Source organism: Pan paniscus, chromosome 16, assembly GCF_029289425.2.
Source record: "Pan paniscus chromosome 16, NHGRI_mPanPan1-v2.0_pri, whole genome shotgun sequence".
NCBI lineage: Eukaryota > Metazoa > Chordata > Mammalia > Primates > Hominidae > Pan > Pan paniscus.
Window position 1 is genome coordinate 47,930,553 of NC_073265.2, and position 13,854 is coordinate 47,944,406.

General features: G+C 35.3%; 1 protein-coding gene across 1 annotated transcript in view; it reads right to left on the bottom strand.

The window, feature by feature from the left end:
- The window catches only part of ADAM10 (ADAM metallopeptidase domain 10), a 153,984-nt gene that overhangs the window by 72,633 nt on the left and 67,497 nt on the right, over positions 1-13,854 (bottom strand). Inside the window, exons 3-4 of the mRNA XM_003827893.5 lie at positions 13,723-13,841; positions 10,647-10,805 (exon numbers count right to left, since the gene is read on the bottom strand). Of these exons, the coding sequence (XP_003827941.1) occupies positions 10,647-10,805; positions 13,723-13,841 (278 nt within the window). The remainder of the gene's footprint in view (positions 1-10,646; positions 10,806-13,722; positions 13,842-13,854) is intronic.

Below are 13,854 nucleotides of genomic sequence, written 5' to 3' on the forward strand. Positions count from 1 at the left end.
TGCAGCCAGAGTAATAGGGCTGAGGCTTCTCCTGTGATCACAGATTCTCTCCTCTAGCAATCAAAAGTCTACCCCTTATCTTCAAGGTTCAAGTCAAATTCCACCTCCCCAGGGAAGTCTTCCTAATCTCCCTAAAGCTCCCTCACTGAGGTAGTATGCACTACCCCAGGGCTTTGATGACATTTTTGTTATAGCATTTACCACATTTTGACTCTCTATTACTGAAAATTCCCCTGAAGGTTTTTAATCTTCAGGGGAAATTTTAAAATTCTCTTTCCTGTATATTCACAAACCAATAAATACTTGTTGAATTTAATTTTTCAGCCAGTATGTGGTTTCTATGCCTCTTTTCAAAGGTCATCCATTAACCAAAGACCTATAAACTGCTGGCTCCCATAACCTCCTTTTAGCCTTCATTCCACCTACAATAAAGAGGAATTGTCTAACACTTTAAATTGTTTCTACGGCAAAGTGTGTTCTAAATTCCTAACTACTTTACAGATTGACTATAACATACAGAACATTCAAAATTAAGAGCTGTGTACACATAAATTTCCTAATCATATGTCAATGTTATTTTTAACTGCATTAATTTATTAAGCAAACAATTAAGAAAAATTATTATATACCAAACAAAGGGATACAAAAATAAATGACAAAGAACATGCACTCTCAAGAGCTGTCAGTCTAGCTGAGGTGTCTGACATGTAAACAACCATGGCATTTAAGTACCAACTTCCCAAGTGTTAAGGTCTCCCGGCAATCATCCACAGTTTATTAAACACTGGTTGAATTTAATTTACTCATCCAGTCAACAGCTGGTTTCCTTCCATGCCTCTCAAAGGTCAGTCATATGATCAATGACCAGTAAACCACTGGATTCAAAAGATAGGGAAGACTCATCAACACATAAACAGCAGTAAAGAGAGGATACCCAGAACTGTGAGGTCAGGAAAAAATTCTAGGAGATTACACCTAAGTTGTATTATCAGCTTGGAGGAGAGGGAATGTACATCCTGTATATGCTACTAGCTTAAATTAAAATTCTTTGGGTATTTTGCTTGTCTTGTTTCCAAATGCCCCCTCTCTAGAGCTCAGGCAACAGAGCAAGATTTTTTGGTCCTTAGTAGTTATTTCATCCCCTTGCCTCTTCAAAGTTTATCTTCTCTTTAATCGACCAATACTTGATGAGTTAATATTAAAAACCTTAAAGTAATTTTGTCTGTAATAACCCAACCAAAATGTCCATTAACAGGCAAATGTATTAACAAATCATGGTATCCACACAACAGACTACTATTTATCAACAAAAAGTTATTAACTTTTAATACATACAACATGGACGAATCCCAAACTATTTATGCTGAGTTAAAGCCAGACTTTCTTAAAGAGTACATAATGTATAATTGTGTTTATATAACATTTTAGAAAGTGCAAACTAACCTAGAGATTAGTGCAAGAGGGTAGCGGGGAGTAGAGGAGAGAAGAATTACACTGAAAGCTTTTGGGGGTGATGGGCATGTTTATTATCTTAAATGCTACGATAGTTTCACAGACATAAACATATGTCAAAAGTTATCAATATTATAAACTTTATACATAAGCAGTTTATTGCTATGAATTTTTCCTCAATTAAGCTGTTAAAAGAGTAATACTGACTACAGAGATGTGACACTCAAAGGCAATGTGTAGACCCTGATTAAATCCTGTATTAAAAAAAAAAATAGGAGACATTTTTGTGAAGTAATTGGGGAAGTGTGTCCACAGACTATACATGAAGGTATTATTAAGTCAATATTTAATTTATAGGTGTAAGGCTATAAATCTGTGTAACCTTTTTAAAGAGATATCTGGCAATATGTATCAAAATGCAAATGTCTGACAATGCTACTTCTAGGAAATTAATCTTAAGGAAATAACCATAAAAATATTGAGGGGAGAAAATATGTGCAAGAATGTTACCTGTTGCAATTTTTAACAGTAAAAAAGAGGAAACAATCTATACATTCATTAGTTAGCAGGCTGGTAAATAATACATTTATCAAGGAAACAGCAGAATTTTATGTAGCCATTTCAAGGAAAAATGTAGAGCTATGTTTATTGACACAGAAAGAGATCTAAGATATAACTGTACATGAAATTTAAAATGGTATATGAGATCTGAAGGGCTATTCATAAAAATGTTAATGGTGGTGGACACATTTCATCATAATATACTTAATTTACATACAAGAATACTTAATTTACTTAAGAAAAATACTTAATTTACATACAAGAATAGCCATTTTATATAGTCATTTGCTAATCAGCACAAAAATATTTTTATTTTTACTTTTTATTTCTGTCAGCCATGATCAATCAAGATATTTCCAACTTTAAAGGAAAAGTAGTTTAGAACCATTAACTTTTAGAAGAGATAAGAGATATTAGCACCATGATCTAACACCCTCATTTTATACCTGAAGAAAATGAGACCAAGAAAAAGTACATTACCTGTATAAGGTTATAAAGCTATTCTAACATATCACCTTGATTTCATTTCTAACTCTTTTCATATATATGTCATGCCTCAGTTCTTTGACATATTACCTCCTGTGCCTTCTCCCTACCATGTACCAAGACCACTAACTTGTATGATCTTGAGCAAACAAATTAAAACCAAAAAAGTTTTAACTAGTAGATCTACAAGCTTGCCTATAAAAAATGATTCTAAGAAGTCTCTAGAAGCTAAAACCAGTAAAATCCACATCTATAAATTCTAGACTTATGTTCAAATATAAATACAAGATAGCAAGACTGCTTATGGAGATTATCTAATCCCCCAATTTATAAATCATGAACAGAATATAACATGTCTTTAATAAACCAGATCTCACAATGCCTCTTTAGAAGCAGCTTTTTAGAGGGCCAGAGTCCTGGACCAATGTCCTCAGGCACTCTTACAAGGTCACTGGTACAAACATGAATCTATGAATTATGCTATCAGAGATGTGAAAGACTGAGGTTTAGCTCCGAGTATCTCTAGGACATACACGCACACATACTCCTAAATGCTATTTCTTCTAGTTTTTCTGTAACTCATCACTTATAAGAGTTGAGCCTTGGCCAGGCATGGTGGCTCACACCTGTCATCTTAGCACTTTGGGAGTCCGTGGCAGGAGGATGACTTGAGCTCAAGAGCTCGAGACCAGCCTGGCAACATAGTGAGACCTCGTCTCTATTAATAAATATACATATTTTTTAAAGTGAGCCTAAAATATAAATTTGCTTTTTCAGTAGTAAATATGGCACACCTTCAATATCAATGATACCAAAAATAACTTTTTTTTTTTTAATCCTTACTGTCATTGTCTCTATTGTCATTAAGTTCTTGGCCTTTTAGCAGCCTTTAAACTCTCCTAACTCAGAATGTAACCGAAATAAAGCACTGGAGTGGCAGCCAAAAGACATGGATCCATGTCATACTGCACAAGTTTTATAACTCTAGACTTCAGTTTCCGTCATCTTTAGAGTGTTGAATCTAGTGCCTTTTACAATACTAAAATTATAAAATTTCTTACTCAATTTATTTGTAAAACAAAATCATGAGAAGATAGTTCTCAAAAGAAAAAACAAAAATTTCAAATATAATTTTACTTGTTAGGGTGACTTTCAAAGTTGCTTTACAACATGAAAGCTTTTTTTATTTTCATATAATCATGTATTTCTGATAGCCATTACAGTACATTGACCTCCATGGAGACAGTGCTGGGGCAAATGGCAGCCAGATGTGCACTAGGTGACTCTGTGCTTCTCTGAGGAAAAATAACTAAACTTGGTAAAAGAAGATCCTAAGAAGCCAAGAGGCAAAATGTCATCATATGCATTCTTTGTGCAAACTTCCAGGAGGAGAACAAGAAGCAGCACTCATGCTTCAGTTAACTTCTCGGAATTTTCTAAAAAATGCTCAGAGAGGTGGAAAGCCGTATCTGCTAAAGAGAAAGGAAAATCTGAAGACATGGCAAAGGGGGACAAGGATGGCTATTAAAGAGAAACTTATATCCCTCTTAAAGAAGAAACAAAAAAGTTTAGGGATCCCAATGTACCCAAGAGGGCTCCTTCAGTCTTTTCATTTTGCCCTGAGTACTGCCCAAAAATCTAAGGAGAATATCCAAACCTATCCATTGGTGATGTTTCAAAGAAACTGGGAAAGATGTGGATATGGTGCATATGACAAGCAGCCTTATGAAAAGGCTGTGAAGCTGAAGAAAAACTAAGAAATGGATATTGCTGCATACTGAGCTAAAGGAAGGCCTCATGCAGCAAAAAAAAAAAAAAAAAAAAAAAAAGGGAGATGTCAATGCTGAAAAAAAAAGAAGAGGAGGAAGGTGAGGAAGTTGAAAATAAGGAAAAGGAGGAAGATGAAGAGGATGAGGAAGAGAAGAAAGATGAAGATGATCATAATGAATAAGTTGGTTCTAGTGCAGTGTTTGTCCTTGTTTATAAATTATTTAGCACCCCTGTACACAACTCACTCCTTTTAAAGAAAAACCTTTAAAGGTAAGGCTTTGTTTTTAAACTGTACAGTTAACACACTAACAGTTAACCACACTATCAAATGTGTCTCTAGATAGCCCATCCTTGACAGTCAGTTGATGAGAGAGCATAAAGAAAAAAAAATACAGATGGATGGAAGGACAGACAGACGGACAGACAGCCCATCCTGGTGGTATTTTCAATAACCACTAACTTTGCCTGAAACAGTATGAGAGCTGTAAGCCAGCATGAAAATCTAAAGCAGGTTCTTATTGGTGCACAGCACAAATGAGTTATATATGGAGATGGTAGTTTTTCATCTTCATTTCTCTCTGATGCAGCTTATACAAAGTAAGTATTACTCTTAACTGAATACCACTCTGTAATTGCCAAAAAAAAAAAAAAAAGCTGCAGCTGTTTTTTTGACACTGTAAATGTTTCTAATAAAAATTTTTTATTTTAAAAATCTTATATTTCTGAAATAATTCATTGTATTTCATTATAGCTAAAATATTTTATATTGATGTTTTAAGATAAATATATATGAATATACATGTATACATATACATACATATATATAACCAATCAGAAAAGAACTTGATCTAAAATTTTCAACTGTTATCCTATTTATATAACGTTATGTAATATGAAATGCATAATATGCATAATATGAAAAGTCTAAGCATATTTTCTCCAGATTCTGCTAAAAAGAATTAAGCCCCTCACTGTCTCTTTCTCTCTCTTTTTTTTTTTTTTTTTTTTTTTCCTGAGACAGAGTCTCACTCTGTCGCCCAGGCTGGAGTACAGTGGCATGATCTCGGCTCACTGCAAGCTCCGACTCCCGGATTCACGCCATTCTCCTGCCTCAGCCTCTCGAGTAGCTGGGACTACAGGCGCCTGTCACCACGCCCGGCTAACTTTTTGTATTTTTAGTAGAGACGGGGTTTCACTGTTTAGCCAGGATGGTCTTGATCTCCTGACCTCGTGATCCGCCTGCCTCGGCCTCCCAAAGTGCTGGGATTACAGGCGTGAGCCACCATACCCAGCCACTGTCTCTTTTTTTGTGATTTTTTTTTTAACTTTCCAATTTTAGTATCCTATATTTCTAATTAAATATTATTCTTAAAATAACTCCCATATCTGTGGCCTTCTCAACTTTTCGGCTTCTGTGCCTGTGAGTTGTTTAGAAAAATTAATTTATACTTCCCAAGAGATTAACTCAGAAAAAAGGAAAAGACAGAGTCAACAATACCACTAAATTTTTATATTTCTTTCAAATACTATCACTGTGCTTAAATAAGTTCAGTATTTAACATAAATGCTTAGTAAAGCATACAAATTCAAAACATATAGTAGAGAGATTAACCAATACACTTGTATGCACTGTGGGAGTTCAGAAGTCAAACAATCAGAGCACTCCACATCTCAACTTTTCCAGTTGGCTACATAGTTTGTCAAAACTCAATATGCTTATGCAGATTTCCGATCTCCAGACTGGACCTAAGTATAGCCAGAATGCTTTCTAAAACAGTTTTCCTGTTATATGTGAATGATACAAACAATGCTAGCTATTATCAATACTTACCAATTCAATTATTCTTCCCTCTTGTATTCCTTCCTTTTGTCTCTCCCTGTCATTAACAGTGACAGAAAACTTCAAAAACACAATATGGAACTAACTGACATTTTAAAAGTTTTAGATGCAACATCCTGACATTTCCACAAATGAGGAAGCTTCTACATGAATGAAGAGCCCTCCATCTTGAAATGGTAAAATAAAGTTTAACAATCTTAATTTTTCAGAACAAGAAATAGGAGGTCTTCCCATTGAAGCACAAGAGAAAGAAGAAGTAAGTATAGGTATGGCTAACACACATTCTAAAGTAGGGGTGCCCTACTACTATAAGGTATAGACAAATTCAGGCCGGGCGCAGTGGCTCACGCCTGTAATCCCAACACTTTGGGAGGCCGAGGCGGGCGGATCACGAGGTCAAGAGATCAAGAGATCGAGACCATCCTGGCCAACATGGTGAAACCCCATCTCTACTAAAAATACAAGAATTAGCTGGGCGTGATGGCACATGCCTGTAGTCCCAGCTATTCAGGAGGCTGAGGCAGGAGAATCACCTGAACCCAGAAGGCGGAGGTTGCAGTGAGCTGAGATGGCACCACTGCACTCCAGCCTGGGCGACGGAGGTATAGGCAAATTCAACCTCTCTGGGCTTTTCTATACCCCACAAAGGAAAATAAATAATAAATTTGAAATGAAAGCAATAAACCCAAATAAATTATTCTGCAGCTCTTCATATACAATGGAAATATATTTTTTAATTTGGAGATTAAGTATTTCTCTATAAGTATAGAATAAAAAAATTACTCAGACCTTTAGCTCTTGGATAGGTAGTCCACAAAAAAGGTGTAAGGGAATTATTGCAAGCAGTCATATAGTCAGATATTCCTAAAACCTGTTCATGTTAATAACAATACTATTCTAGTTTATGGAACAATGTTTTTCTCAGTTTCTTTAAAATAAACTGTGCTAAGGGGCAGAGGACTAAGTGGTATTCTTACCTTGTCATTAACTGTTCACACTTCCATGTCCTATGAGACAGTGTTTTTTACTAAGTACAGAATTAAATAAGTATGCATTTTAAGCTGATAACAATATGTATTTATCACTATCACATCTAGAGAAATTATTAAGTATTTTCAGTGAAAACTATCCCTGTGTTCTGGTACAGTCTCAGAAGCCATTCCCCAAGGTTCTGGAGAATAGCAGTATCATTTTTCATGATGGTTCTATACATTTATGCCTTCAGTTGCAAAAACAGTATTAAGAAGAGGGTAGCCAAATTCTCATCAAAAGGTATATCCAAGGTTAGTATGCCTCCCCTACCATTTGCTTCTTTTTGGTAAGGATAACATATACAACGATACCAAATCCAATTAAGAACATTCACAGTGATACAATAATGCAGTACTTTACTTCTGAAAATAAATTATTAGTACTTAAACCAATTATATAAAAATAATAATACACATTAAAGGGCATCCTTTGCCATTTAGTTATAAAATAAACACTGCTAAATATATTAAGGAGACAGTTTGGCTTAAAACAGCAATAGATGCAAATGTATGATTTTAGAGAGGCTTACAGATTTCAGAAAAGCCCCAGAAATCCTTGAAGTAAAGGCAGTGAGAATTTACAGCTTTCTTCCATGAGTGAAGCAGAAGAGCACAGGGTAAAGAACAGGAGGTCCACAATCAAGTGACATAAGTTTTCTAAGCCTCAGTTTAAGCCTTCACCTATAAAGTGGGAATAATAGGTGTGCCAGTATCTCATAAGATTATTTTGAGAATTCAATTCAATAATGCAAGTAAAGATTTTTATACACTGTCAGGTATATATTAAGCCATAATAATTATTCTTACTACTGCTGCTACTACTACTACTTCTAGAACCTGTCATATTCTACACAGAGAATTTAAAGAACCAATTAAAGTAATTATTAAATTTAGTGAGCCCTCCCATCTGTTTTTGTTTGACATGAAAACTAAGGGTAGCTTCCACATTTTTAAATGGTTAAAGAAAAAATCAAAAGAATGATATTTTATGTCATATGAAATATATATGAAATTAATATTTAAGTGTCTATGAAGTTTTATTAAAAACAGCCATGCTAGCTGGGAGCAGTGGCTTATACCTGGAGTCCCAGCTACTCACAGAGCTGAGGTAGGAGGATCACTTGAGCCCAGGAGGTTGAGGCTGTAGTGAGGTATGATCACACCACTCAACTCCAGACTGGGCAACAGGGCAAGGCTCTGTCTCCAAAAAAATAGATAAATAAATAATAATTTCTTTAAAAAAAGCACCCATGCTTATTTATTTATGTGTTTCTTTGGCTGTTCTTGTGCTACAATGGCAGAGCTGAGTAGCTGCAATAAAACATACAGCTCTCAAAGCCAAAAATATTTACTCTCTGTCCCTCTGCAGAGAATTTGCGAACCATGGTCTAGAATATAAATATAGCAACTATTTAGAATAAAAGACTAATACATGGATGTTTTCTTGTCTTAAACCATGGTTCACTTGACAGATTTTTAGATAGTTTTTCAAAAGTAATTGTCTAAATTTGCAAACATTAAAAACTCTGTTTAAGGCAATTCCTTCCGTACTCCCATCCTCATATCCTACAATTCCAATTACCTGAGAAGCTACAAATAAAATCACCTTAAAGATTGCTGCTTTAAAATTCTAACCCCACTACTGATATGTAATAATAAAAAGAATGTTAAAAAGTTCTCCTTACCACAAACATATATTTACTTAAACAAGTATAAAATAAAAGCTGATATCAACGATAAAGCATTTAAATGCCAAAAAGAACAAAAAATCAAGTAACATCCAGTGTCATTCATCCTCCAAGCTAACTCATCATCTTTGGGGAAAAAAAAAGATTGACACCTATTAAGATATTTGGAAATCACTGTTGGATGCAATATGCAAAAAACACAATTATATTACAAGAAAGAAAGAAAAGTGGGAAAAAAGAATATTCTTAAACTACACACAAGTAGATAACAGAAGAAGGAAAACACGAGAGAGGCACAATAACAGAAGTCAAAACAGGCAGAACAAATACAGTAGAGGGCACTGATAGGAAGTAGAAAGCAATGGAGAAAGTACAATTACAATATGATAGAAAGGAAAAAATAATCTGGCAGATTACTCTTTTCCTCTCCTTCATTCCTCAAAAGGTTTTATTTGATTTTGATAAAACATTCTAGAAAAATATTCCAGTATTTCATTAAGTACTTATGAAAAGCCTGCTGCGCAGACAAATGATACTTGCAATATTAAAGGAGCAAAAGAAACAGAAACTGTATCTGAAGAACTTACATACCCTGATAGGGGAGGTAACCCTACAAAAAAAGGTTAAATTACTAAGAAAGCTACAAAGCAAGACACAAACCAGGTAAATAATAATTTTGTCAGCAGAAAGAAACGAAAGCAAAGGAATTCATATTCCTACTTATGAAGGAGGATGATAGCTTAGAGCTTGAAAAGAAAGGTAGAGTTTGAAATACCAGGAGTTAAAACTGGAAAAGGAATCAAATAGTGGTGAATGAAAATACAGGCAAGTAGCATTAATGAGCTTATGATTTAACAAGTAGCTAAAAATCATAAATGCATCCTACCTAGTATACATATGTTATTTTCTATAGCAATCTAGCAGCAGAGATAACAAGCAGTTGGACAGATGAAGTACAGAAACTGCCAGAGCTGATGGAGCAAAAAGTCAAAATGGTTAATGCTTGTCAGTGTATTACTAGGGGTAAGAATAAAATCATTGACAATAAATTTCTGTCTATACAAAGGAAAACGTATGTAGGAAGAAGCTGCCAAGTTAGGAAAGTAGGCAAAAATTGAGAGACTAGTCTAATTACAGTCAAAAAATAATAAATGGGTATTCAAGAGCTATATAAATTAGAGAAATTTATTTCTGTGGTACTTCAAAGAAGCATTCCCAATAACTGGATAACTGTGGATATACGGACAATAGAATTAAAAGGTAAAGTCTAAATACATTTTCTATTCTTAGAAAAATATCATCATATAAAGATGGTAGAGAACAAAATCCATGATAAACTTGGATTCTTGAAGTCATTACCTTAAGATTCTAAAAAGAAATACTCAATGGACTTAAAAATTACAAAAATACCTAAAATATTCCTTAAACACTACACAAATATCCACACTGAAATTTACATAAGTAGTAATGATGCTCTTCTACCTTCAATAGGTCACACACACAAAGGTATTAGCATTACACAGACTGGCTGATGTCAAAATATACGATTTCCAGTTCCGTCAGATTTGGTTGACTCACACAGTTCAAACAGAATTAGTTATGTCATATCAGCAAAGTAGTACCGGCAATGGATTGACAAGGAAATTGCCTCATTACATATATCAACTATTCCTTAAATAGCAATTGCTAGTAAAAACTATGTTCTAGCCTGATTAGTAACTCAGGAAAGAAAACAGCTAATGCTTCATTTGTCTCCACACAGTTTTAACTATTATATGCCTTTTGAAAAAGGCTACTTGATAAAACTTAAGTACTTACTAATATCATCTTCATGATAAATGACAGAGTGAAATGGCAGAGTTCGGTCTTTAATATATCTCTCTGCTGGCTCAACATAAAATGTGCCACCACGAGTCTGGATGAATCCTTCAAATCTTCCATCAATAACAGACCCATGGCTAAAACTTCCTTCTTCACCTATTAATGAAAGCAACAAATTCTTGACAATTTAATTTGCACATGAATGTTAAATTCGTTCATATATATGTATATATGTGTGTATATATATACACACATGCATACATATATACACATATATATGGTTAAATCTTGAATATAAATTTACTATGGAAATTTTCACATAAAATATATCAAGCAGAATGTGAGATGTGAACAGCAACTAGTATTTAGTTAAAATATATACAATTACTAATAACAGCAATGAAAAATAGAGTATCTGCCTTGTCACCAACCACATTCCTCGCACCTAGCTGAGTGCCTAGCATGTATGCAGTAGTCATCAATAATTGTAAATTGGCCCAGCACAGTGTGGTTCACACCTATAATCCCAGCACTTTGGGGGGCCGAGGCGGGCAGATCACTCGAGGCCAGGAGTTCGAGACCAGCCTAGCTAACATAGCGAAACACTGTCTCTACTAAAAACACAGAAAACATTAGCTGGGCCTGGTGGCACACGTCTGTAAGTCCAGCTACTCAGGAGACTGAGGCAGAAGAATCACTTGAACCCTGGAGGCGGAGGTTGCTGTGAGCTGACATGGCACCACTGAACTCCAGCCTGGGTGACAAGAGCAAGACCTTGTCTCAAAACAAAACAAAACAATTAATTGTTAAATTAACTTAAAAGAAGCAAGCAAACCCACTGATAAAATACACACTTTCAGAATAAAGACATCCAAAGCATCTTTTGAAAATTTTGCTACAGGTACCACAAGAAAAAAGCTCCTTTTCCATCCGATATATTGTGCATGGGCCAGGTCTTTTGGCTTCTGCGCTATGCTTAGGGGTTTGTTTTGTGTTTTGTTTTGTTTTGCTTTTGAGACAAGGTCTTGCTCTGTCACCCGGGCTGAAGTGCAGTGACGAGCTCATGGCTCTGTGCAGCCTCAACCTCCTGGGCTCAGGCACTCCTCCCACCTCCGCCTCCCTAGTAGCTGGGACTACAAGCGTGCACCGCCACCTCCAGCTAATTTTTGTATTTTTGGTAGAGACGGGGACTTGCTATGTTTCCTAGGCTGGTCTGGAACTCCTGGGCTCAAACAATCCACCTGCCTCGGCCTCCTAAAGTGCTGGGATTACAGGCGTGAGTCACCACGCCCAGCCTATAAACACATTTTTAAATAGAACAGTGTCAAATATTTCACGGGCACTTTGAACAAAAGTATACCAGCAGTACTTTTAAAGATATTGGACAAAGATTTGTAATACTATCCCATCAATTATACTTCTCCAGTGAAAGGAAATAATAGGAAAAAAGGTACTTTTGGTTCTTAATATAATCACAACGAAAAGGTGAGCACCAAAATCAAATGACATAAAGGGTGAAAGTAGAGGGAGAGGGCTTTAAACCTTGAATTTCCCCATTACAATTCTCTGATTAAAATAAAAATCAGGCCTTCCACAATTTCTAAGTTGTAGAATAACATTAATTAGTTGCCTTTGAATTAATCATAGACTGGAGGTAAGAGCCCAAGACACTGATATTTTGAGTTTTTTGTTTTGTTTTGTTTTTTTTAAATAAAGAGACAAGGCCCCTCTCTGTCGCCCAGGCTATAGTGCAGTGGCACAATCATAACTCACTGTAGCCTCAACCTCCTGGGCTCAGCAATCCTCCCACGTCAGCCTCCCATCTAACTGAAACTACAGGTGTGCCACCACAGCTAAATTTTTATGTTTTTTAGAGACAAGGTCTCACTATACTGCCCAGGCTGGTCTCAAACTCCAGGTCTCAAGCAATCCTCCTGCCTCAGCCTCCCAAAGCACTGGGATTACAGGTGTAACTGCTACCATGCCTGGCCTAAATAACATGATTTTTATCTGCAATCTCATTTACAGCCTCGGACTTTTCTTGATCTCATCACCTAGCGAAAAAGGGCAGGAACTACTAAGTTATTTGCCCAGAAAGATAAATAATCAAGAAGAGAATATAACACTAAAGTCTGACATTGAAAATCTACTGATGAAAAACGCTTCACTTTGGTTACAGAATTGTAAGAGTACAAAAAAGCTAAAGAATTTAATAATTAGGTTTATTCTACAAATGAGAAAGTTTAAGTATAGAAATGCCTCATTTATCTGGCACAATCGAAAAATGAGAAAAAATTCTTTAAGCACTTAATTTTTCATGTTACTATTTTCAGTAGAAATCACTCGTGTAGAAATAATCTCAAACAGTTTAACACTGTCTTAAGTGAGAATCATCTTGAGTACTTACTAATGTACAGTTATAAAACAATGACATTTTGCCTCTCTCCAACACCCCCAGAAGATTTTCATTTTTTAAGCTTTTTTATGACTTCTATAGTTGTTCTGTTCTTTCAACACTACTAGTAGTTGTAACTTTCTATTGGGTTAAGTGTGCCACTGATGCCCCCCAACATGCATTTTTAATTTGATGCAGCAAGAGAAATTTGTTAGAATTGTGAATAAAGCAAATAGATTCTGAGGAAGAAGGGCCTTGGGAGGATTTTCCTACAGATGACTTTGTCACATTATTTTTGGCTAAGATCATCTTTACTGTTTCCTTTTAGACTTTTCCTGTTTTCTTATAAAACACAGCAAAGTTACTATTAATTTCTTACTTGGAAAATCAGAAAATTACAGAAGTCGTTAAAACTTTTGAAAATCCTAACAGTTTAGAGGTACTGAGTCAAAATTTCACCCCTTTCAGAAGCCAGATATTTCATAATTCACTATTAAACATACATGTAAAGATAGGTCCAAACATTACTTCATTTCTCAAAGACCATTACCCTTCATATGAATTCAACCTCCTCTGGATTTATAACCTTTTCTGAAATATTTGCTTATACTTCAAAATGAGTATCTTTGTGTAGGAAAAAAAAATGGAAGAAAAGGGTTCTGTTAAGGTCCAACTTACCATAAATATGTCCAGTGTAAATATGAGAGGTATCATAATCAAGTACTTTATTTGATGTTTCTACTTTAAATTCATCACTGAAAAGGGAAGTGTCCCTCTTCATTCGTAGGTTGAAATGTCTGTAAAATGGGA